At 38.2% G+C, this 24,306-nt stretch overlaps 1 protein-coding gene and 1 pseudogene across 1 annotated transcript in view; both read right to left on the bottom strand.

Annotated features, from left to right (window-relative positions):
• Positions 1-341: 341 nt before the first annotated feature.
• Positions 342-1,495, bottom strand: LOC120542854 (annotated as a pseudogene).
• An 11,639-nt stretch (positions 1,496-13,134) lies between these two features.
• Positions 13,135-24,306, bottom strand: part of LOC120542446 (cysteine-rich and transmembrane domain-containing protein 1-like) — a 79,916-nt gene continuing 68,744 nt past the window's right edge. Inside the window, exons 2-3 of the mRNA XM_039774933.1 lie at positions 21,393-21,655; positions 13,135-13,463 (exon numbers count right to left, since the gene is read on the bottom strand). Of these exons, the coding sequence (XP_039630867.1) occupies positions 13,357-13,463; positions 21,393-21,636 (351 nt within the window). The 5' untranslated portion in view covers positions 21,637-21,655 and the 3' untranslated portion in view covers positions 13,135-13,356. The remainder of the gene's footprint in view (positions 13,464-21,392; positions 21,656-24,306) is intronic.

Below are 24,306 nucleotides of genomic sequence, written 5' to 3'. Positions count from 1 at the left end.
AGGAGGTCCATGGATGGTTTTCAGGGTGTCCGTGAGGGTCAGATAAAAATTAACAATTATATTCAATATACAGCTCAGAACTGTTAATTTAGAGTAGATGTAGTAGTAGTAGTAACTGTAGTAGATAACAGAGTAGTAGTAGATTTGTTTTATTTTGCACAAGAGGATTGCATTTTATAATTATAACGAGTAGCCATTACCATATGCCTAAAAAGTGTTTTTTTAGATTGTTTACTTTAATATGTATGTCATATATGTATGAGACAATCAAATCTCGATAAATAAAGTACATTATATTCATTGCTTGAAAAGTTGTGTTTATGTGAATATTTCTGGGGAAGGGGGTCCATAGCTTTCATCAGATTCTTAAAGGGGTCCGTGACTGAAAAAAGGTTAAGAATCACTAGTCTAGAGGATGATATATCGATGACAGCAAGGATGGTTTGAAGTGTATAATTGAGATGATTCAACCAAGGTGAACAATTGATGAGTATGTTATGATTTTTCAGATTTGGGTTTGATGAAGTCCACTCCATCCCTCAATAAGAGTTGATGTTAGCCCTAGGGGTTAACACTTTGGGAGACATGTTGAAGTAGTGTGAGAGTAGTGGCGAGAATGAGGCCCGTATATAAAGAGATTCCTTGTATAACTTCTGAGAGTCAGAAATGCATTGGAGCTACACCTAGTTTGATGGTGAGGATAAGGATGAGCAGTGTGGAAGTTGGGGTTGATACTCCTTGGATTAGACATTGTCTGGTTACTCATGCATTTATAGTACTTGCAAAGGTGTAATAAAATATTTTGTTGCCATGTTGGTTAGTAATGAGGGGGATGATGGAAAATGTATTGATCTCCAGTCCAATTATTGCCAGTTGTCAGTGTGAGTTGATGAATGTTAGGGCGGTCCCGATTCCTAGGCTTATTAATATGATGGATAAGATATATGAGCTCATTAGTAGGGGAAGAATTTTAAACTAACATATTTTAGGGTATGGCTCCAAAAGCTTAAATTAGCTGACCCTACTAGGAAGTGGTGTAATTGTTGCACTGAAAATTTTGATCTTTCTGGTGCAGGTTCAAACCCTTTTCTCCTAGGCATTAAGGGGGTTTGAACCCCTATTACCTACTCTATCAAAGTAGTCCTTAGCTCTCAGGCGTATAGTTGTGGGGGGTTGGGGAGGGGGCAAGTGTTAAGGGCAGGAAATTTTTCCATACTAAGTTTATTAGCTGATCATAACAAACTCATGGGTGGGAGGCTCAGATTCAGAGGAATAATATGGACAGGACTACGGACTTGATAGCTCAATTCAGGTTAGTTAATATAGTGACACTGTACGAGATATAACAGCAGAAAATGTGTTTATTAATAGTATGTTGGTATATTCTGCAAGGAAGAAAACACTGAAATTAGTTCAGATTCTCCATCTGTTAGGTCAAATAGAGCTTGGTTTGTTTATGTCATGGAGGAGAGAAGTCATATTACGTGCAGCACGACACCTCATGGGAAGGATTAGTCATATTGCTTCTTGAGACTTGTTGAATGTGCATAAGACAAATACTCCTGTATGATTAGGCCCAATTAGGGAGGAGTGGTGGCTGTGAGGCTAAAGATCTGCGCTGGTATCCCGAAGGTTGCCGGATCCAATCCCCGTCACTGCCAAAAGAGATCCTACTCTGCTGGGCTCTTGAGCAAGGCCCTTAACCTTCAATTGCTGACCCCAAGGGGTATGTGAAAACTAACAAATCCCTAATACGAGAGATTGTATAAAGTGAAATAAAGAACAAAAAAAAGATGAAACTGAACAACAGCTTATAAACACCAATTAGGGCAAAATTTGAGTTTGAGGCCCATTCAGAGCCCAACAAAAGTATGCTGCATCATGACAGCTTGTGCAGTTACATGGAGAATCTCACCACATCAACAATGTCTGGATGTTGGATATTCAAGACTAGTAGGAAACACTTACTTGCCAAAAGTGTTTTTTTACACATTCAGTAAGAATATTCTTAGTATCTCAGTTCGGCATATACAGCCTGCATCAGTTCAGACTGTGTATTGGTAGTGGTCTCGGCCCACTGTTACTGCTCTCTCTACTCAGTTGCTCCTGTTACCCTTGGGCAAATTCATATGGTGGTTGGAACACAACCCGAATTCCAAAAAAGTTGGGACACTGTATTTGCAATTCTCCTAAACCCATATTTTTACGTTCTCTGCACAATATGACATAGAAAACATATCAAATGATTAAACTGAGAAAATGTACCATTTTAAGAATGAGGTCATTTTGAAATTAATGGTATCAACACGTCTCAAAAAAGTTGGGACAGGGCCATGCTTACCACCGTGTAGCATCCCCACTTCTTTTAATAACAGTCCATAAACATCTGGGAACTGAGGAGACCAGTTGCTGGACTTTTGGGAGATGAATGTTGCCCCATTCTTGTCTGACATAGGATTCTAGCTGCTCAATAGTCCTGGGTGTTGTTGGTTTGTATTTTTCATTTCACGATGCCCCTAAATGTTCTCAATTAGAATCAGCCCCCAGCCTCTTCTACTATGAAGCTATGCTGTTGTTAATAGATGCAGCATGCAGTTTAGCATTATCTTGCTGAAAAAAAAAATAAAATAAATAACATATATATATATAGGCCTTCCCTGACAAAGATATCATCTGAAGAGAGCATATCTTGCTCTGAAACCCGTATAACACCTTTCAGCATGGATGGTTTCTTTCCCGATGGGCAAGCTGCCAATTCCATTGGCACTAATGTACCCCTATACCATCAGAGATGCAGACTTTTGCACTAAGCACTGATAACAAGCCAGATGGTCCCTCTTCTCTTTAGTCCAGAGGACGTGGCATCCATATTTTCCAAAAAGATTTTCAAATTTCGATTCATCTGACCACAGAACAGTTTCCCACTTTGCTTCAGTCCATTTTAAATGAGCTTTGGCCCAACATTTATGGAACATATGCACATATGGCTTCTTCTTTGTGTGACAGAGCTTTAACCTGCATTTGTGGATGGCATGGTAAACTGTGTTCACAGATGATTTCAGGGAGTGTTCCTGAGCCCATGGAGCGATTTCCATGACAGAATCGTGCCTGCTTTTAATGCAGTGTCTCCTGAGGTGCCCAAAGATCACAGGCATCCAATACTGATTTTCTGCCTTGTCCCTTGCACAGAGAGATTTCTCCAGATTCTCAGTATATACACTTATAATATCTAATGTACAGTTGTGTCCAAAGGTTTTGAGAATGCCATACATACTGATTTCCAAAAAGTTTGTTGCTTCAGTGTTTTTAGATCTTAAATGTTTCGATGGAATACTGAAGTATAATTACAAGCATTTCATAAGCTTCAAAGGCTTTTATTGACAATTGCATTAAGTTTATGCAAAGTCAACATTTGCAGTGTTGGCCCTTCTTTTTACAAGACCTCTGTAATTCGCCCTGACATGCTGTCAATCAACATCTGGACCAAATCCCATCTGATGGCAGCCCATTCTTGCATAATCAATGCTTGGAGTTTGTGGGTTGTTGTTTGTCCACCTACCTCTTGAGGAGTCACCACAAGTTCTCAATGGGATTAAGGTCTGGGGAGTTTCTGGCCATGGACCCAAAATTTCAATGTTTTGTTCCCTGAGCCACTTAGAGCACCGTGTAAGGCAAAGTAATCACTACCATACTGAAAAGGGCATTATCATCACCAAACTGCTCTTGGATGGTTGGGAGAAGTTGCTGTCTGATAATATTTTAATATCATTCTTTATTCATGGCTGCATTCTTAGGCAAAATTGTGAGTGAGCTCACTTCATTTCCTGCAAGGTTATTATAGTTAACGAAAACTAAAATTAAAACTGAAACTATTATTAAAACATTTTTTTTGTAAACTGAAATAAAATTAACAAAACCGAAAAGAAAAACTAAAACTAAACAAAACTATTAAAGTAGCTGGAAAGACTAACTGAAATAAAATAATTTATTAAAAGAATTTTCATTTTTGAATGAAAATTCTTGCCGTTAGTTTTTAATCCTTATAAGTTAACTCTAAAACTGAAAGTCATCCACCACGAGCCGCCCGCATATATTCATCCAGTGAACGGTGGCTGGTGACGGCTGTTCACACAGCAATTGCAGTGGCAGAGCAAGCTGAATACGCGGGTAAAGCGTGTGGAATAGAAAGCAATTTACGTACCGCCTTTATCTGCACTTGTTGTATATCAAGATATAATTCAAATGCCTGAAACTGGAATGTGGTGGTCAACAAAAACTTTACCGTATGGACAGAAAAATCACGAGTGAGTAACGTTTCAGTTTATTCTCAGGTGCCTGCCTTTTGTTGACAGCAATTCACCTGCCACTTTGCATATGAAGAATAGAGATGGCATAAACATGAAAAAAATTTGACCTCGAGATTTTGATGAATCTTGACATTTTAGCTCTCCCCAAGTCTGAAAATACCGTTTTTTGGAATTATGTCTGTGTGTGTATATAAACACAATAACTCAAAAACACAACTAGATAGATAGATGAAATTTGGCATGTGGCTGTTACACCGGAATTGTAGAACTGTATTAACTTTTGGGTCATAATCGATTTTTTTTTTTTATTCATGCAGCTGCAGAGTCCGATTTAATCAACTTTACTTTTATAATAATTATTCAATATAATATTAATTTGATTTGTTGTTGATTGTTCTTCAATGTACATAATATAAAAATATAATCGTCTAGCGGTTTACCCCTCAAATATCCATCCCCATATCTGAGTGCACGAGAAAGTCTGGGGGAGACTACTCCCGATTTTTGAAAATAAAACGCCACTGATTGAGACTGACTAGGTCATCATACAAGATCAGCATATTGTTACTGACCAATCAGTTTTGCTTTAAAAACATCATTTAACAACAAAGAGATACAAACCATGTAAAATTCCTGAGCTGGCAATGTCGCTACTGAACTACAGGTAGGTAGGCAAAAACAGTCTGCCAAGTGATGAAAAGCTAAACATACTAAAGTGTTTTTGTATTTATGCCATATTTATTAACTAGCAAAATACCCGCGCTTCGCAGCGGAGAAGTAGTGTGTTAAAGAAGTAATAAAAAAGAAAAGGAAAAAACTTTTGAAAATAACATAACATGATTTTCAATGTAATTGTTTTGCCACTGTTATGAGTGTTGCTGTCATATATATATATTTATATATATATATACAGTGGTGTGAAAAACTATTTGCCCCCTTCCTGATTTCTTATTCTTTTGCATGTTTGTCACACAAAATGTTTCTGATCATCAAACACATTTAACCATTAGTCAAATATAACACAAGTAAACACAAAATGCAGTTTTTAAATGATGGTTTTATTATTTAGGGAGAAAAAAATCCAAACCTACATGGCCCTGTGTGAAAAGTAATTGCCCCTGAACCTAATAACTGGTTGGGCCACCATTAGCAGCAATAACTGCAATCAAGCGTTTGCAATAACTTGCAATGAGTCTTTTACAGCTCTGGAGGAATTTTGGCCCACTCATCTTTGCAGAATTGTTGTAATTCAGCTTTATTTGAGGGTTTTCTAGCATGAACCGCCTTTTAAGGTCATGCCATAGCATCTCAATTGGATTCAGGTCAGGACTTTGACTAGGCCACTCCAAAGTCTTCATTTTGTTTTTCTTCAGCCATTCAGAGGTGGATTTGCTGGTGTGTTTTGGGTCATTGTCCTGTTACAGCACCCAAGACGCTTCAGCTTGAGTTGACGAACAGATGGCGGACATTCTCCTTCAGGATTTTTTGGTAGACAGTAGAATTCATGGTTCCATCTATCACAGCAAGCCTTCCAGGTCCTGAAGCAGCAAAACAACCCCAGACCATCACACTACCACCACCATATTTTATTGTTGGTATGATGTTCTTTTTCTGAAATGCTGTGTTCCTTTTACGCCCGATGTAACGGGACATTTGCCTTCCAAAAAGTTCAACTTTTGTCTCATCAGTCCACAAGGTATTTTCCCAAAAGTCTTGGCAATCATTGAGATGTTTCTTAGCAAAATTGAGACGAGCCCTGATGTTCTTTTGCTTAACAGTGGTTTCGTCTTGGAAATCTGCCATGCAGGCCGTTTTTGCCCAGTCTCTTTCTTATGGTGGAGTCGTGAACACTGACCTTAATTGAGGCAAGTGAGGCCTGCAGTTCTTTAGACGTTGTCCTGGGGTCTTTGTGACCTCTCGGATGAGTCGTCTCTGCGCTCTTGGGGTAATTTTGGTCGGCCGGCCACTCTTGGGAAGGTTCACCACTGTTCCATGTTTTTGCCATTTGTGGATAATGGCTCTCACTGTGGTTCGCTGGAGTCCCAAAGCTTTAGAAATGGCTTTATAACCTTTACCAGACTGATAGATCTCAATTACTTCTGTTCTCATTTGTTCCTGAATTTCTTTGGACCTTGGCATGATGTCTAGCTTTTGAGGTGCTTTTGGTCTACTTCTCTGTGTCAGGCAGCTCCTATTTAACCTGACCACAGTCAGGTTATTTTTTTAACAAGGGGGCAATTACTTTTTCACACAGGGCCATGTAGATTTGGATTTTTTTTTCTCCCTAAATAATAAAAACCATCATTTAAAAGCTGCATTTTGTGTGTTTACTTGTGTTATATTTGACTAATGGTTAAATGTGTTTGATGATCAGAAACATTTTGTGTGACAAACATGCAAAAGAATAAGAAATCAGGAAGGGGGCAAATAGTTTTTCACACCACTGTATATAACAAAATAACCGCGCTTCGCAGTTATGAAATGGGAACATTTTAAAAATAATATAACATGATTGTCAATGTAATTGTTTTGTGACTGTTATGAGTGTTGCTGTCATCAAGGATTTGATTATCATTATTTCATTCAATCAGGTTCGTATTTGAGAGGATGTGTTGTGTTCAAGTTACATTCCGTGTTTGTCAACCGTTGTAAAGATAACAGGTTTCATTCATCAATTCCTTTCTTACTGCATCAATAAACAGTCTTTTCTCTCGCAGTTTCACGGAGTTTGTGCCAAACACTACCCTGACCATCTCATCTGCATCTGCATAAGCACGGCCCTTCATCTGTGAATATTTAGCGGTAGAGTGTTTCTATTGGATTGCCAGTGACTGACAGCATTATATGGGCAGGCACTCAATTACGTGGGGGGCGTGATGATGAGGGATGTAACTCCACCTCACACGGCGACCAAGCTGCGGCTATGGCCAGTATATACAGAGCATCTGGAAAGCATTCACAGCGCATCACTTTTTCCACATTTTGTTATGTTACAGCCTTATTCCAAAATGGTTTTAATTCATTTTTTTCCTCAGAATTCTACACACAACACCCCATAATGACAACATGAAAAAAGTTTATTTCAGGTTTTTGCAAATTTATTGAAAATAAAAAAACTGAGAAATCACATGTACATAAGTATTCACAGCCTTTGTTCAATACTTTGTCGATGCACCTTTGGCAGCAATTACAGCCTCAAGTCTTTTGGAATATGATGCCACAAGCTTGGCACACCTATCCTTGCCAGTTTCGCCCATTCCTCTTTGCAGCACCTCTCAAGCTCCATCAGGTTGGATGGGAAGCATCAGTGCACAGCCATTTTAAGATCTCTTCAGAAATGTTCAATCAGATTCAAGTCTGGGCCACTCAAGGTCAGTGTTGTCCTGAAGCCACTCCTTTGATATCTTGGCTGTGTGGTTAGGGTCGTTGTCCTGCTGAAAGATGAACCGTCGCCCCAGTCTGAGGTCAAGAGCGCTCTGGAGCAGGTTTTCATCCAGGATGTCTCTGTACATTGCTGCAGTCATCTTTCCCTTTATCCTGACCAGTCTCCCAGTTCCTGCCGCTGAAAAACATCCCCACAGCATGAGGCCGCCACCACCATGCTTCACTGTAGGGATGGTATTGGCCTGGTAATGAGCGGTGCCTGGCTTCCTCCAAACATGATGCCTGGCATTCATACCAAAGAGTTCAATCTCTGTCTCATCAGACCAGAGAATTTTGTTTCTCATGGTCTGAGAGTCCTTCAGGTGCCTTTTGGCAAACTCCAGGCGGGCTGCCATGTGCCTTTTACTAAGGAGTGGCTTCCGTCTGGCCACTCTACCATACAGGCCTGATTGGTGGATTGCTATAGAGATGGTTGTCCTTCTGGAAGGTTGTCCTCTCTCAACAGAGGACCTCTGACAGAGTAACCATCGGTTCTTGGTCACCTCCCTGACTAAGGCACTTCTCCCCCGATCGCTCAGTTTAGATGGCCTGTCAGCTCTAGGAAAAGTCCTGGTCGTTTCGAACTTCTTCCACTTATGGATGATGGAGGCCACTGTGCTCATTGGGACGGGAACTTCAAAGCAGCAGACATTTTTCTGTAACCTTCCCCAGATTTGTGCCTCAAGACAATCCTGTCTCGGAGGTCTACAGACAATTCCTTTGACTTCATGCTTGGTTTGTGCTCTGACATGAACTGTCAACTGCGGGACCTTCTATAGACAGGTGTGTGCCTTTCCAAATCATGTCCAGTCAACTGAATTTACCACAGGTGGACTCCAATTAAGCTGCAGAAACATCTCAAGGATGATCAGGGGAAACAGGATGCACCCGAGCTCAATTATGAGCTTCATGGCAAAGGCTGTGAATACTTATGTACATGTGCTTTCTCAGTTTTTTATTTTTAATAAATTTGCAAAAACCTCAAGTAAACTTTTTTCATGTTGTCATTATGGGGTGTTGTGTGCAGAATTCTGAGGAAAAAAATGAATTTAATCCATTTTGGAATAAGGCTGTAACATAACAAAATGTGGAAAAAGTGATGCACTGTATGTACATAAGTAGGTTCCAGTTATGATCGTTACGCGTAAAATTTCGAAATGAAACCTGCCCAACCTTTGTAAGTAAGCTGTAAAGAATGAGCCTGCCAAATTTCAGCCTTCTACCTACACGGGAAGTTGGAGAATTAGTCAGTGAGTCAGTGAGTGAGTGAGGGCTTTGCCTTTTATTAGTATAGATTTATCTTTTAGTTAATATTCATTATTAATACTAGATATTGTGCAAAGAATCCAAAGAATATTTTAAGATATTTGTCCCCATGTTTTTTTCTCTCAAAATAGATATAGTTGAAATATATTCTTTTTGTTCTTAACATCAGCCTTATCACACATATTGCATACCAGGGATTTTTTCCTGCCTTGCATCCAAACCTGTTCAGGTAGGCTCCAGGTTACCTGTGATCGTGCTCTGGATAAACAGGTTTAGATAATGTATATATTGTTCCTGATCTCAGATGCTGTCTCTGTCATTTTGTGCCTGTCTGTAATCTTATTACCTGCTTTTGCCCTGCTCATTATGGGTTTACTATTCTTATGGTGGGCTATTCAAGACTCACCACCCCTAACCTTGACACTACATGCTTGTTTTTCTTTGTTTCTCTCAATACAGCTAGGTGGGGTCTGCACACTGATTCCAGCCTAAGAGCCCTGTTCTTCCTAAGCCCCCATGATTTCCATGATCACACCTGTCAGAACACAGTAGATTCTGTTTTTTTGATTTTTGATCTTTTCAGGTCTGCAGGTGGCAAAATTCTGTCTATAAATTGTTTGTACCCGAGATGGAATCAGAGATCAACATGGCTGGTAGAAAATAAAACCCAGTATTTGAGATTTTTGAATGCAATATTGAAGGCATTCATTATAAGCACTTTGGCTTGGAGCAGGATATGTTGTGTGCTGTAGACATTTAGAGCAAAAAATCCTCACACCTTAAAATTCACCTAAATTTCATTACAAAATTGGCCCATTCTGGGCAATAAAAGGAAAAGAAAAAAGTGCCAACAATCAGAGCAGATTTGTTCAGCACAAATGACAAAATATTTTAAAAATTATAAGAGTGAATTTTTTCATATTCAGTATCTAGTTTTGATTCTGCTCGTTTTTGACACAAAAACAAAACCATATAGTAAACTGGTGTTTAGTAAGCCTCCATGAACACTAAATTCATATGATATCCAAACTCGTTAACTGCACAGTTCTGTCTCATTGTGACACAAACTCCATAGTAGCTCTTTAAACGTCACATACACACACAAAATAGAAATGTCTTTGTAAAATGAAAAACTAAACTAAAAATACATGAAGGAAAACTAAAACTAAACTGAACTTCCAAGTAAAGTCAGAAAAAAATAAAAACTAATATAAAGACAAAAACTATAATAACCTTGCTTGGCTGTGAAACAAACCCACACATGGCCTCAGAATGCTTTACTGTTGGCATGACACAGGACTGATGGTAGTGCTCACCTTTTCATCTCTGGACAATCTTTCCGGATGTCCCAAACAATCGGAACGGAGATTCAACAGAGCAAATGACTTTACCCCAAGCGTCCAATCTCTGTACCTTTTGCAGAATATCAGTCTGTCCCACATGTTTTTCTCGGAGAGAAGTGGCTTCTTTGCTTCCCTTCTTGACATCAGGCCATCCTCCATCCTCACTGCGTGTGCAGATGCACTCACACCTGCCTGCTGCCATTTCTAATTAAGTTCTGCACTGGTGGTGCCCTGATCAAGCAGCTGAACCAACTTAAGGAGATGGTCCTGGCGTTTGCTAGACTTTCTTGGGTGCCCTGAAGCCATCTTCACAACAGCAGTGGAAATGGTTTTTTTGGGATTAAGTTAATTTTGATAGCAAAGAGGGACTTTGCAAATCGGATCACTCTTCATAACATTCTGGAGTATATGCAAATTGCCATTACAAAAACCGAGACAGCAAACTTTGTGAAAATTAATATTTGTGTCATTCTCAAAACTTTTGGCAACTGTATTCAAAGTTTTTATGTTGAGGAACATTATTGAAATTATTATTGTGAAATTATTCCACAATTTGTAGATGCAGTTTTTGTGCAGATTGGTGAACCTCTGCAAATCTTTTACTTCTGATAGACTGCCTCTCTAACATGCTCTTTTTATACCAAATCATGTTACTGACCGGTTGCCTATTAATAATAAATGTTTTACCAGTTTTACCATGCTATTTAACCAAATTAGTTGCAAAATGTTCCTCCAGCTGTTTAGTACCACTTTTCTAGCTTTTTGTTGCCCCCCCATCCCAACTTTGAGATGTGTTGCAGCCAAATTCATGAGCGAATATTTTTTATGAAATAGTAAAATGTCTTCACTTTCAACATTTGATTTTTTTTTGGAATAAAACATGGGTTTAGGAGATCTGCAAATCATTCAGTTTATTACCTTTTACACAGTGTCCCAAAGTGTTTGGACTTAGGGTTGTACTCAAAAGAAAGGAGTTACTACTTTATCCACTGCAGTCCCCATCTGTCAGTAACCATATATAAAGATGCATGGACATATTTATATAGTTAAGCTGATCTGAGATTTATAAAGTGAGGTGTGTGTACTTTAATATAAATCCAATGATTTGTGCATACTAGAGATGGATGGATAGATTCCATACTTTTTTATATATATATATATCTCTATCTCTCTATCGTAATCAAGATCAACTGGCTCCCCAGTAAATGCAAGGATGGCTGCAGCGCGTTACACTTGACAAAGCGTAACTCAATTAACAACAGATACACAAAGCCAAAAAATTTAACATGTTTCAAGTTATTTCAAACAGTACTCCATCTGTGTCAATCAACAACTATCTGGATAAGTAGGTTCGACAATGGGCAGGAAGAAGATTTTGATTCCATTCATTATCCCATACATTTCAAAATTTTATGCTGTGAAAGTGAGGACACCACATTTTACGTACCATTCAAAAATTTAATAAACACACAGAAAAGCTTCTATAAATTCTCAGATGCTGGTGTAAGGGGGCACACTGGTGCAGGCTTTACTGGCTAGTGGTCACGCACTCCAAAGGTTTGTATCACAATATAGCAAAGTACCAGCTCTTAGAAAAACAGACCCCATGTGTACCCATTGCCAAAGCTGGGCACAGAGGTGGGGTCTCAAAAATGTCAATCGCATGTATATTCTTGTGTCTCAAGCTCAGATTCTTCTACATTGCTACTTCCCTTTGTTTTAGGCACAAAAGATGCACCGCTCATTCTGCATATGTAAGATGGAACTCACTCAACTGTCCACTTTCTAAACATGAAAAACCCACTTAGAGATAGTACAGTCTACTCCAGCAGTACTGGGTTCAATGTAGAAAACAAAAGATGACAGGATGCCATTAAATGGCTATTTCATTGCATAAAAATTACACTCATGAAAAAATTTAGAGATCTGCTGTGAAAGTGCAGGAGCAGATGAACTGCATGGTGCTGTTCACAGGTGTCACACTCGAAAGGTCATCCCTCCCTTGGAACCCTGGTTAATTTATGCACTCATGTACACCAAATAAAGACTAAATACCACAGCTTCAAGTTTGGTTTCTGAAAGTATTCACATAGAAAGTTCTGCCACAATCTACAGTGCACATCCAACATTCACTAAAAGCACACTAGCAAGTGGGGGTGGCCACCTACCCAAACAAACCTTGTGGTTACAGCTGGTCCACAGAAAAAGCAGCACTCTTACTTAGAACTAGAAATAGACTGCACCATTCAGACATACCTGTCAGGACCTTGTGCTAAGAGAGGATAAGATCATGGACATGCTTCACCACAAAACATACATGCAATGTAATGGATAACTGAAGGTCACAAAGCTAATGGAGTAATTTGCAAATATCAGCAATGATCCTTCTTCCTAGAATCTGCTTACCTGTTCATAAAGCCACAAATTGTGCATCTAATTATCTACATGGTTACAAATTTGTTTCCTTTGACACAAAACATCTACAAGCTTCGTAAAGCCTCAGCATCTTAACCAGCTATAAAGATCTGAGAATTTAAAGCATCTATCCAGACTTTGGCTTGCACCAATGACAAAAAACGTGATGAAAACAAGTCATCAAAAAAAGTTACTATCCAGATAAACAACTTAAGGAACCATTCATTTATTGATTGTGCAAATCTGAATTAATAAATTTACTTTATTTAAACATACAGGCTTGCATTCTAGGAATGTTAAAAAAAAACAAAAAAAAACACTACTGAAAAAATTTTTTAAACTTGGGCAGGAAAAAAACAAAACACAAAGAAAAACATTAAAAAGTTTTCTCGTGACGAACATCAATCAAATGAAAGTAGAACTCTGAAAAATGGCACAGCGGGAACCATAGGGTACATTCACCATACATAATTCTGTCATTTAAATGTTCTTAAAAAGGAAAAAAAAAAGCAACAAGTGAGGCTATGGTGGTGGAGGTTCAGCACCTCAGATTAAAAAGGCCCTGCAGTGTAAGGTTAGTTGCTTGAGCAAGAAGTTGGCCCCTAGGTGAGCATGTCCCAGAGGCAGCAGCAGCACAGGGCCGTCCAACAAGCAGTCAGGCAGGCAGTCTCTCCAGAGTCATCTCGTCTTCTTTCTTCCACTACATAAACTAAAAAAAAAAAAAAAAAAAAAAAAAAAAAAGACAGAAAACATCATTTTACCTGGCTGTCTCATTTAGAGTCTTTTAAAAGAAACTGTCCAGCCAACCCAATACCATAAGTCTGTGTGTTTTGTCATATAGCATCCAATTTCAATAACGACCACAAAGAGCAAATTTTCCAGTGTAAAAAACACAATATGGTGTGTAAAATGACATGTGCACTGTGGTCCTGTATATTTTTCAATACTTAAAAGGTGAATGGGCAAGTTAAATGTTTTACTCAGAATCACACAGCAAGTTACAGGCCATGATTAAATTGTGACTCACTAAATTGCGATTAGTGAATAAAGCTCAACACTTACGGGACTTGGAAATCAATTTCAGTCAACAAAATATTACAAAATAAGTGACAGAAGTAATATACATTAAAATGACTTGACTTGGTTATTATAAGAGTTATTCATGTAACAGTATAGAGATTATGGAGCAGCACGATTTTAGAACAAAAAGTACGCACTGATTCAACTATTTTGTGTGGCATCAGTTTACTTTTGCTGTTCTTCACATTATACAAGTTTTTCAAACTAATGGGACTGGAAAGTTAGGCAATTCTTTACATTTTTTCCCCCTGCCAAAAGTATTAAAAAAAACACTGTCAGGTTGCAAGTCAACTCGCAAAAATGTTACTTTAAAACTGAATATTAACCCATAATAATAATAATAATTAAAAAAAAAAACCAACAACAACACACACACACCTAACTAGGCAGGGTCCCCAACCTCTCTTTCTCCTCTCTATACTTCATGCAACCTGAATTCTAAAATGGGTATGTATGTGTGTGTGTTCTGCCCGCTCAAACAGTATTTTAAATATGAGCTATTCTAGTTTCAATCGTTGGGTGCCAGCTCTAATACAAAAATAAGGGTTCATCTCACGAGCATCATGACCCAGGTATTAGGATATCATGTTGTGGGTTCCCTTGCAATTCTAACACCTACTCACCATGTAAGAATGTGCAAATTTCATTTTGAAAACAATAAAACCCAAACAAACAAATGAGAAGTGGAAAGTACAGTTAATGAACACGTTAATTACTTTCTAAAAATTACCATGTTTACATCCAGTTTATTCTGAATGAGTTTTCTTGTAGATAATGGTAACATTACATTCCACTTAAACATACACTAGCCATAGACTATTGAATATACACAAACATGCACTATGCATATGTATCCATACATATCCCACACACTAACTACATGCTTGTATATGTTGTGTAGTGCACATTAAACATGCTGGCTATTAACTAGTTGAAACTTTGAAATTCGGTATCTATACACTGCTTAATAAACTACTACAAACACATTAAAGTGCAACTGCCACTTGGTACATTTAAAGTATATGAAAGGGTACCTAGATTTGTATATTTCACAGAGCATATCACAAAGTGCTTTGAAAAAGTACACAATTTCTAAACCTATTTTTTCTTCCGGAGAGCCAGAGGGCAGCACCAATAAGTAAAAGGTACATATCCATGTATAATATCGAACAAGGGAACAAATGCTGCAACATTCATGGATTCACCATACAACTAAAATACCACCCATCTGGCAAATACTATCCTACCCCAAAACTAAAAAGGGTGCTGGTGGGCAAGGCTGCCACCAACCATTAACACAGACCAATTAAAGTGCAATTAAGCAAAACCATCCAAGAATAAATTAGAAATGGAAATTACAGGGTCATTCACATTTTATGCTATGTTTCCGACATTAATAGTAAAATACTAAATGTCTCTACAATGTATTTTGAAATCCACCCATATCTTCTTGAAAACCAAAGTTTTAAATGAGTTTGCCCTTTCACATTTAATAGAACATTAATACTTAACACTAGAATTACCAGAGCCTATGAAAAAACTCATAGATCCGGCCCACCTTAAATCCGTTCGCACCACTCCGTCAGCGCCTTTTGCCCTGTAAATGGGCCGATAAAGACAAGCAGCTAGCAGCCTACTATTCCATTCCCCAACCGCCGCAGAACGTGCACAAAGTTCTCCCAATTCCAGCCTTGATTATCTGGGAGTGAAGTGCTGGAGTTTTAGAGTGGAAGTAATAGATTGTTATTTGGAACATATGCATTTCATGTGTGATCTGTTCCTACAATAATCTGTGTAAACACATTGTTAAAACAGAAATGTTTTTCATATTTTAGTAGTAAGAGACAAAATGTTGGCATAAACTATATAATGTGTGAAGCCTGAAGTCCACAGATCAAATAAACACTTTCACAAGTTTCAAGGATAAGACAACAGTTTCCATGGTATAGTGGTAAGATTTGTTGACTTGTAATCAAGAGTCCCTGGTTCGATCCTGACTGCCTCCTATATTTGCTGTTTTCAATAGTGAGCTGCTCTTATTGTTATTACAGTACACACATACATTTGGTTTCATTTTTATTCTCTCAGTCATGATCGTGATACACACTACCGCCCTAGGGATCTGACGCTATTAGTTTTTATTTGAAACTGGGAACAACTGTAGATGTGAGTGGTGTTTTGAGGCAATAGAACTGGACATTTCCCTGATCTGGAGGGATAAGAGCTGACACACAAACACTGGTAAATCTGCCTTCCTTCTTCGTATCTCACCGTCACTTGATTTTTTTTTATTCAGTTTTATTGAGTACTAGCAGAATACCCGCGCTTCGCAGCGGAGAAGTAGTGTGTTAAAGAAGTTATGAAAAAGAAAAGCAAATATTTTAAAAATAACGTAAGATGATTGTTAATGTAATTGTTTTGTCATTGATATGAGTGTTGTTGTCATATCTATCTATATTATATTTATATTATATATAGCAAAATATCTGACGTAAGAAAAGAAACATTTAAATAATAGTTATGCGTCAATGTAATTGTTTTGTCACTGTTATGAGTGTTGCTGTCATTCATATATATATATATATATATATATATATATATATATATATATATATATATATATATATATATATATATATATATATATATATATATATATATATATATATATATAGCAAAATACCCGCACTGCCTTAAAAGTTTTATTAAGAAGAAAATTAAACCTTTTTAAACTGAGGGAAAATATGCCAATAATTATTTGTTAAGGATCTCTTTGTATACCACATTGTGAGTTCGGCCCTCCGGTTGTAATATGACCAAGCTGTGCGCTGAGCTTACTCTTAAGCATGCAAGTACAGTTGGCCATGTGAACAGTAATCTTGTTTCAAATCTCACAGCTTGGATTGCTGCTGTCATAATCGGTTTGAGTTTCATGGTTTGTTTCAATTACGACAGTATTTGTAGGGCTTGTGTTGAAGTGACATTCAGCATCTGTCAAGCGTTGTAAGTATACAACCAGTTTCATCGATAACTTCACATCCAGCTTTTGAGAGTTTAAACATTCATAAACATCAAAGTATCCACTACTGAAATCATCACCTGTCAATCTAAGATGTTTAAGAGGCATTGGCGGTTGTCCAAAGGTGTAAAATATTTGGCCATTTCGGTCCACTTGAAAGCGACAACCGAACAATTCAGCGGCAGCCATCAACTCACATGCAGATGCATAGGTGAAGGGCTTAAGCATTTCACTCTTCTAGTGCTCCTGTGTAGTATAATTATCTCCTGTACCGTCAGGAGTCCACACCTTAAACCTGTCCCAGTCATTCAATACATAAGACACAATGTTCCTCCAGATATCAAGAGTGAGCCTGATATGGCCGTGCAATATGTAACAAAGAGAATGGAAAAGATAGGTGCCATCTCCGGGCATGGAAACTACTCGGTAAATGACAGTTCTTTGATCGATGGTTATCACCTCAATAGACATGTTAATGCGGGTTAGGTTGGAATGATAAAGGAAATGGGTACCTGAACAATGTAAAGTAAGTCTAAAATACCTACACAATAACTATAATCGTAATAAATGAACAATAAAACAGCAGAGAAGCTGTGGATTAAATAAAAAGGCTGTAGTTATCAGCAGGGAGACATGAATCCCGTGGCAAAGCAAGGAAGGGAATGTAGAGACCGGAGCGACGGACGGCCTTATATAGGCAGGCAGCCAACAACGTGGGAGGCGTTGGGATGGGGGACCCAATGCCACCTCACTCGGTGACTGAGCTGCAGGCTATGGACGTATATATGTACGTAAGTAGGATTCAGTTAGCGTTGGGAACCCGTTTACCAAATTTCTTGAAGATGGGCCCATAAGTAACAAAGACTGTTGAAAAGTTCAGTATGGCGGCCGACAGTGGCGTCATACCACCGAAATAAGTATGTACATTGGTTTCGGTTAGCGCAGGGAAGCCGCCCACCAAATTTCGTGATGATGGGGCCATGAATAAGAAAGTTCAACATGGCGGACGTTGTTGACCGTTATGAGTAGAATTTCGAAATGAAACCTGCTTAACTTTTGTAAGTAAGCTGTAAGGAATGAGCCTGCCAAATTTCAGCCTTCTACCTACACGGGAAGTTGGAGAATTAGTGACGTTTGGAAAATTCAATATGGCGGCCGACAGTGGCGTCATACCACTGAAATAAGTACGTACATCGGTTTCGGTTAGCGCAGGGAAGCCGCCTACCAAATTTCGTGAAGATGGGGCCATAAATAAGAAATTTCAACATGGCGGACGTTGTCGACCGTTATGACCATTACGTGTAGAATTTTGAAATGAATCCTGCTTAACTTTTGTAAGTAAGCTGTAAGGAATGAGCCTGCCAAATTTCAGCCTTCTACCTACACGGGAAGTTGGAGAATTAGTGATGAGTCAGTGAGTGAGGGCTTTGTATGTGTGTGTGTGTATATATATATATGTGTGTGTATATATATATATATATATATATACACACACACACACACACACACACACATATATATATATATACACACACACACACACACACACACACACACATATATATATACACATACATACTGTATATAGAACATATACATATATACATATATACTGTATATACACATATATATACAAATCTACATATATATATCTACATACATATATTTTAGGTGTGGGACTCGATTAAAAAAATTTATCCAATTAATTAGAGGCTGTGTAAGAATTAATCTTGATTAATCGTATGTAATCGCACATGTAAATTTGCCCCAAATCGCAAATGTTTTTTTTTTTTAATTTAAAACGGTTTTAGTGGGCGACAGAATCAAATAATAGACATGGACATGAATATTGTAAACTGAAGCTGTTTTAATTTCTGAAAAAAAGCTTTTAAACTGCATTTGAATTCAAAACAGAAACAAAAATATCATCCCTGGTTAAAATTGGGCAGACTTAAAAATAAAGTGGTAGTTTAAGTACATTTGCAGAATAGTATTGTCTTTAAATAATAATAACCAAAATTTCACCATAAAGTGCAGTTTTTCTTCTTAAAAAAATAAGTCAGAAACATAAAAGGTAATTTGACCAGCTTACTCTTTAAACTCTGAGTAACATTAGCCAAAATTATTTTGTACATTAGGCTAAAACAGTGTGATCATTGAACATTTTGTAATTAGATGTATTTAGAATTACTAACGGTCACGGAAGTCCAATGATCCCCAGTAAGAGCCACAAAGTCCGCTTTCTGTAATGCATCTAATTTTGCTTGCTTTTCAGTGTGCACAAAACCATGCTTTTATCAAGGCTTCGCTCGGGTAGTCGAAATGATCAGTCGTAGGAACGCGCTTTATTCCGACTGTAACATTTTTGTAGCTTCTGATGTGTGCATCAGTGTAATGGATGTACGTGAGCCGCTTGGTGTTCTTGCATCGAAGGTTCCCAGCTGTACTGGTGCCATCTCGTGTAATGTCAGCTAAGACCCGGCACTTAAAAGTTTCTCTCGCAGTTTCAATGAGTTTGTGCCAAACACCACCCTGACCATCTCATCTTCCTCTGCATAAGCACAGTCCTTCACCCGTGAACATTTACCGGCAGTGTTTGTATTGGATTGCCGCCGATGGACGGCCTTATATGGGCAGGCACTAAATTACAAACGCTAGTGGCAGCCTGTCTATGAACTTAATTTAATATAAACTTACGGTTCACGCCGTGCTTTGTTTCCGCAGTAGCTGTACTTATGAATATGCTTGTATTCATCATTTGCTTCATAATGTTTTTCTGCCTTCTCAATTGTGAAATGGCGTTTTGTGCTCATCGCTGTTTGGAGTTCTTCCTTGTTCTCTACGTACTTACGTAGGAGGCGTGATGATGTCACACAAAACTCCGCCCCCCACGGCCATCTCCAACTCAAGACTCCATTACATTATATGGGGAAAAATAGCTTCCAGTTATGACCCTTATGCGTAGAATTTCGAAATGAAACCTGCCCAACTTTTGTAAGTAAGCTGTATGGAATAAGCCTGCCAAATTTCAGCCTTCTACCTACACGGGAAGTTGGAGAATTAGTGATGAGTGAGTGAGTGAGTGCTTTGCCTTTTATTAGTATAGATTCCTGCTCATGCTGAATTAGTATGCACCTTATGGTCTAAGATGTCAAAAAAAAACAAAAAAAAAAACCCAACATACAGCAACGTGAAGACTGGCAAGTGGAAAAAAAAAAAAAAAAAAAAAAAAAACAAAACGCAGTCACCGATTACAACTGCAAGATGTTACGCGAATGAATATGAATAATGCTGCATCCATGCCACGTTTTCCGAAATGTGCTATACAGGTCATAAAATGAATAATTCCAAATATCATATATACTTGTCTTTTTTTTGTCATCATAGACCATAAGGTGCATACTAATTCAGCATGAGCAGGACTACTCAATAAAACTGAATTAAAAAAAAAAAAAAATCAAGTGACGGTGAGATACGAAGAACGAAGGCAGATTCACCAGCGTTTGTGTGTCAGCTTTTATCCCTCCAGATCAGAGAATGTCCAGTTCCATTGCCTCAAACCACCATTCTACAGTTCATCTACAGTTATTCCCAGTTTCAAATAAAAACTAAGTGTCAGATCCCTAGGGCGGTAGTATGCATCGTGACAGAGAATAGAAGTGGGGGAAAAAAAGGTAACTTTTACAAGTCCTATAAATGCACACTATCTGTTAGACACAAACCAAAATGTATGTGTGTACTTTATAATATTAACAATAAGATTAGCTCACTACTGAAAAAGGCAAATACTGTATAGGAGGCAATCAGGATCGAACCAGGGACTCCTGATTACAAGTCAGCAAATCTTACCGCTACGCAACAGAAGCGGTTGTCTTATCCTTGAACCTTTTGTGAAAAAGTTTTTATTTGATCTTTGGACTTCCGACTTCACACATTATATAGTTTATGCCAACATTGTCATTTACTACAAAAATATGAAAAATGTTCCGTTTTAACAATGTGTTTACACAGATTATCGTAGAAATGAAACACATGAAATGCATGTGCTCCAAATAACGATCGATTATTTCCACTCTAAAACTCCAGTACTTCATTCCCAGATAATCAAGGCATGAGCTGGGAGACACAGATGGTATGCGAGACTTTTAAAATGTATTGTGGCATTACGATCGGGAATATGCGACACTTGAATATAAAAAGCACCACGAATGCATTGGTATATTGGCATTTTGCTTCACCACATCTAACCATCCATCAAACATTGAAGTGCCTACATTTATCTCGTAGGATCCACAAAGCGGCTGTCACATGTAGATAGTAACCAGAGACTCTGACATCACATTCCAACTTTCAGCACACTGCGCCCCCCAACATTTTGATGGAACTGCAACTTGCCGCATAAATTTCCCGAGGACCTGCTCAGAGGACGCATCAAATGAACGCTGGGAACGCGTGGCAGCTATGATGCAGGCGCGTACGCGTTCTAAGCGTGAAGTATAAAATGTCCTAAAGCAGAGCAACATTTACATCAAGACTTACCCGTGTTTTTAGGTGCTTCTACATATGCTGGGCCAGGAGGAGGAGCATTCGGCCAACCATACTGTGGGTATCCTTGGTAAGGAGGCTGCCCTGGAGGCGGGTAGGGCCCAGCAGTACCTACAGGGTAATTGGGGTAGGCAGGATTCGGTCCAGGATAAGGAACATTCGGTTGCTGTGGGTAAGGTGCATATCCAGGTGCAGTTGGTCCTGGTCCAGTATAAGGAGGAGGATTTTCGTAATTCATGTGGGATGGTGAAGATGCCCTAAAGTATCAAAAGAAAATAAAACAATTTAAAACATTTTTACTAAAGTTTTCCTTTACCATTTTCTTGGTGCATACTTTGTTCTTGAACATCTTGTAGAATGTTTAAGAGAGCCAAGTGGAAGATACTACTGATGGATCAAGCTAGAGAGGAGGAGGGGGGAAAAAACAAAAAAAACCACAACAGTGGAAATAATAGTATCTGGTAAATCAATCTACAGTTTTAGAAGAAGTCGCCTGCTAATTTAATTATGACTTAAAATGTGTGACACTAATTCAAAGCATTTACATTCATATGGAAAAAATTCGGGAACCCCTCTTAATTCTTTGGACTTTTGTTCATCATTGGCTGAGCTTTCAAAAGTAGCAACTTCCTTTTAATTCAGGACATGCCTTATGGAAACAGTAGCATTTCAGCAGTGACATTAAGCTTATTGGATTAACAGAAAATATGCAATAGGTGTCATAAAATTAGACAGGTGCATAAATTTGGGCACCCCAACAGATCAATTCATAGTTGAGCCTTCTTTTGCAAATATAACAGCCTCTAGATGCCTTCTATAGCCTTCGAGGAGTGTCTGGATTTTGGATGGAGGCATTTTTGACCATTCTTCCATACAAAATCTCTCCAGTTCAGTAAAATTTGATGGGTGCCAAGCATGGACAGCCTGCTTCAAATCATCCCATAGATTTTCGATGATATTCAAGTCAGGGGACTGACGGCCATTCCAGAACATTGTACTTCTCCCTCTGCATGAATGCCTTTGTAAATTTCGAACTGTGTAACTGCGCAACGTCAACTTTGTGACTGATGCTTGAATTCAACCCAATATCAACAAATTCTTCAGGATAATATTCATCTGACCCTCGACTTTAACAAGGGCCCCAGTCCATGAACTAGCAACACAGCCCCACAGCATGAGGTGATCTTTGGGTTGTCTGTAACCATTCTCACAATCTTGCACATATGTCACTCTTGTATTTTTCTTGGCCTGCCAGACATGGGTTTAACAGCAACTGTGCCTGTGGCTTTCCATTTCCCGATTACTTTCCTTACAGTTGAAACGGACAATCTTTGTTTTTTCGATCTTTTGAGAGTTGCTTTGAGGATCCCAATGGTGTCACTCTTCAGAGGAGAGTCAAAGGGATGTACAGCTTGCAATTGACCACCTTAAATACCTTTTCTCATGATTGCACACACCTGTCTATGAAGTTCAAAGCTTAAAAGAACTAATCCAACCAATTTAGTGTTGCAAGTAATCAGTATTGAGCAGTTGCATGCATTCAAATCAGTAAAATTACAAGGGTACCCACATTTTTGCACAGCTAGTTTTTCACATTTGATTTAATTTTATACAACTAAATACTGCTTCACTAAAAATCTTTGCTCGGAAAACATCCCAGTACTCGGATGTTCCTAGGAAATGACATCCCACAGTTATCTTTTTTGTTGAAAGTAGAGTAAATTATTCATATGACTGTATAGCCGGCCTGGAAGGAAAAAACTCCCCACAATGTTTCATGATTAGATGTGTCAAACTCTTCAGATTAAAAAAAAAAAGTGTTACTTCACATGAAAAGGATTTTATTTGAAAACAATCAAATCCATACATTTCAAAATTTCCCTGCTATAATGGATTGATTAGGCCTGAATTTGCAGCATAAAGCAATGCTCATGTAAAGTAGACTTCTGGGCTTGTGTGTCTGTCTCCTGCTCCTCAAACTGTGAAGGGCCATCATATGGCACATATTGATATTGACCTGTACACCACACCTCAACTGCTCCTTATGTCTTCTTCCTTACTTTAAAATCTTCCTCTCCCCTGTGTTTTCTTGAAACAGTTATTCATGCTTTGTGTGTGCCAGGTCTTTATGCATGTCAGAAGACTGGAAATGCTGTACTTTCAAAAAAAAATTCAACCCGGATTGTTAAAATTCTGCATCTCTAATATCAATATTAAAAACAACCCACCACTAACTGCAGGTGTTCATCCCCCACAAATTCCCCAAAATGTTTAAAACAAACAAGTACTACTATGGTTTGGTTCATAGATCAAAGGCTGCCTGAAGACAATATTGAACACTTACAGAATTATGAAGAAAACAGAAGTATAACATTCTGGTTAAATCAAATATGCCTGCAACATTTATAATTAATACAATTGTTATTTCATCCATTTAGAGGAAAAATATTTTTATATGTTTGTGTAGGATTTTATTTATGCATTTATATCTAGATCTACACTGCTGTTTTAGGAAATATATGTAGAACATATATACACATACACACACACACACACACACACACACACAGTGCTGTTACAGCAGCCTGTGATAATATTGTTAGAAGACTGTTTGGTACATTCCTACCCCCACCCCCTATTTAATTAACACCTATTGGTATGTCCCTTGCTCCCTTTTTGCTATTGACGCTGCTTTAGTCTTTGGCTTTACCTTCCGCCATATTGTATTTTAGGTTAAAGAAATTTGTCCTTTTAACTTCGAGTTGTCAATGGTTTTCACATCCTAATACCTGTATGACTTCTTGCCAGAAATCTGTATCATACATGCACACACAAAACACTATATATTGTATGGTAACTACTATAGAGTGTTTAATTGTATTTTATTGTATGAAGACCTAAATTATGG

Source organism: Polypterus senegalus, chromosome 13 (genome assembly GCF_016835505.1).
Source record: "Polypterus senegalus isolate Bchr_013 chromosome 13, ASM1683550v1, whole genome shotgun sequence".
NCBI lineage: Eukaryota > Metazoa > Chordata > Cladistia > Polypteriformes > Polypteridae > Polypterus > Polypterus senegalus.
Note: the sequence above shows the minus strand (reverse complement) of the source record. Positions and strands in the feature narration are given on the sequence as shown.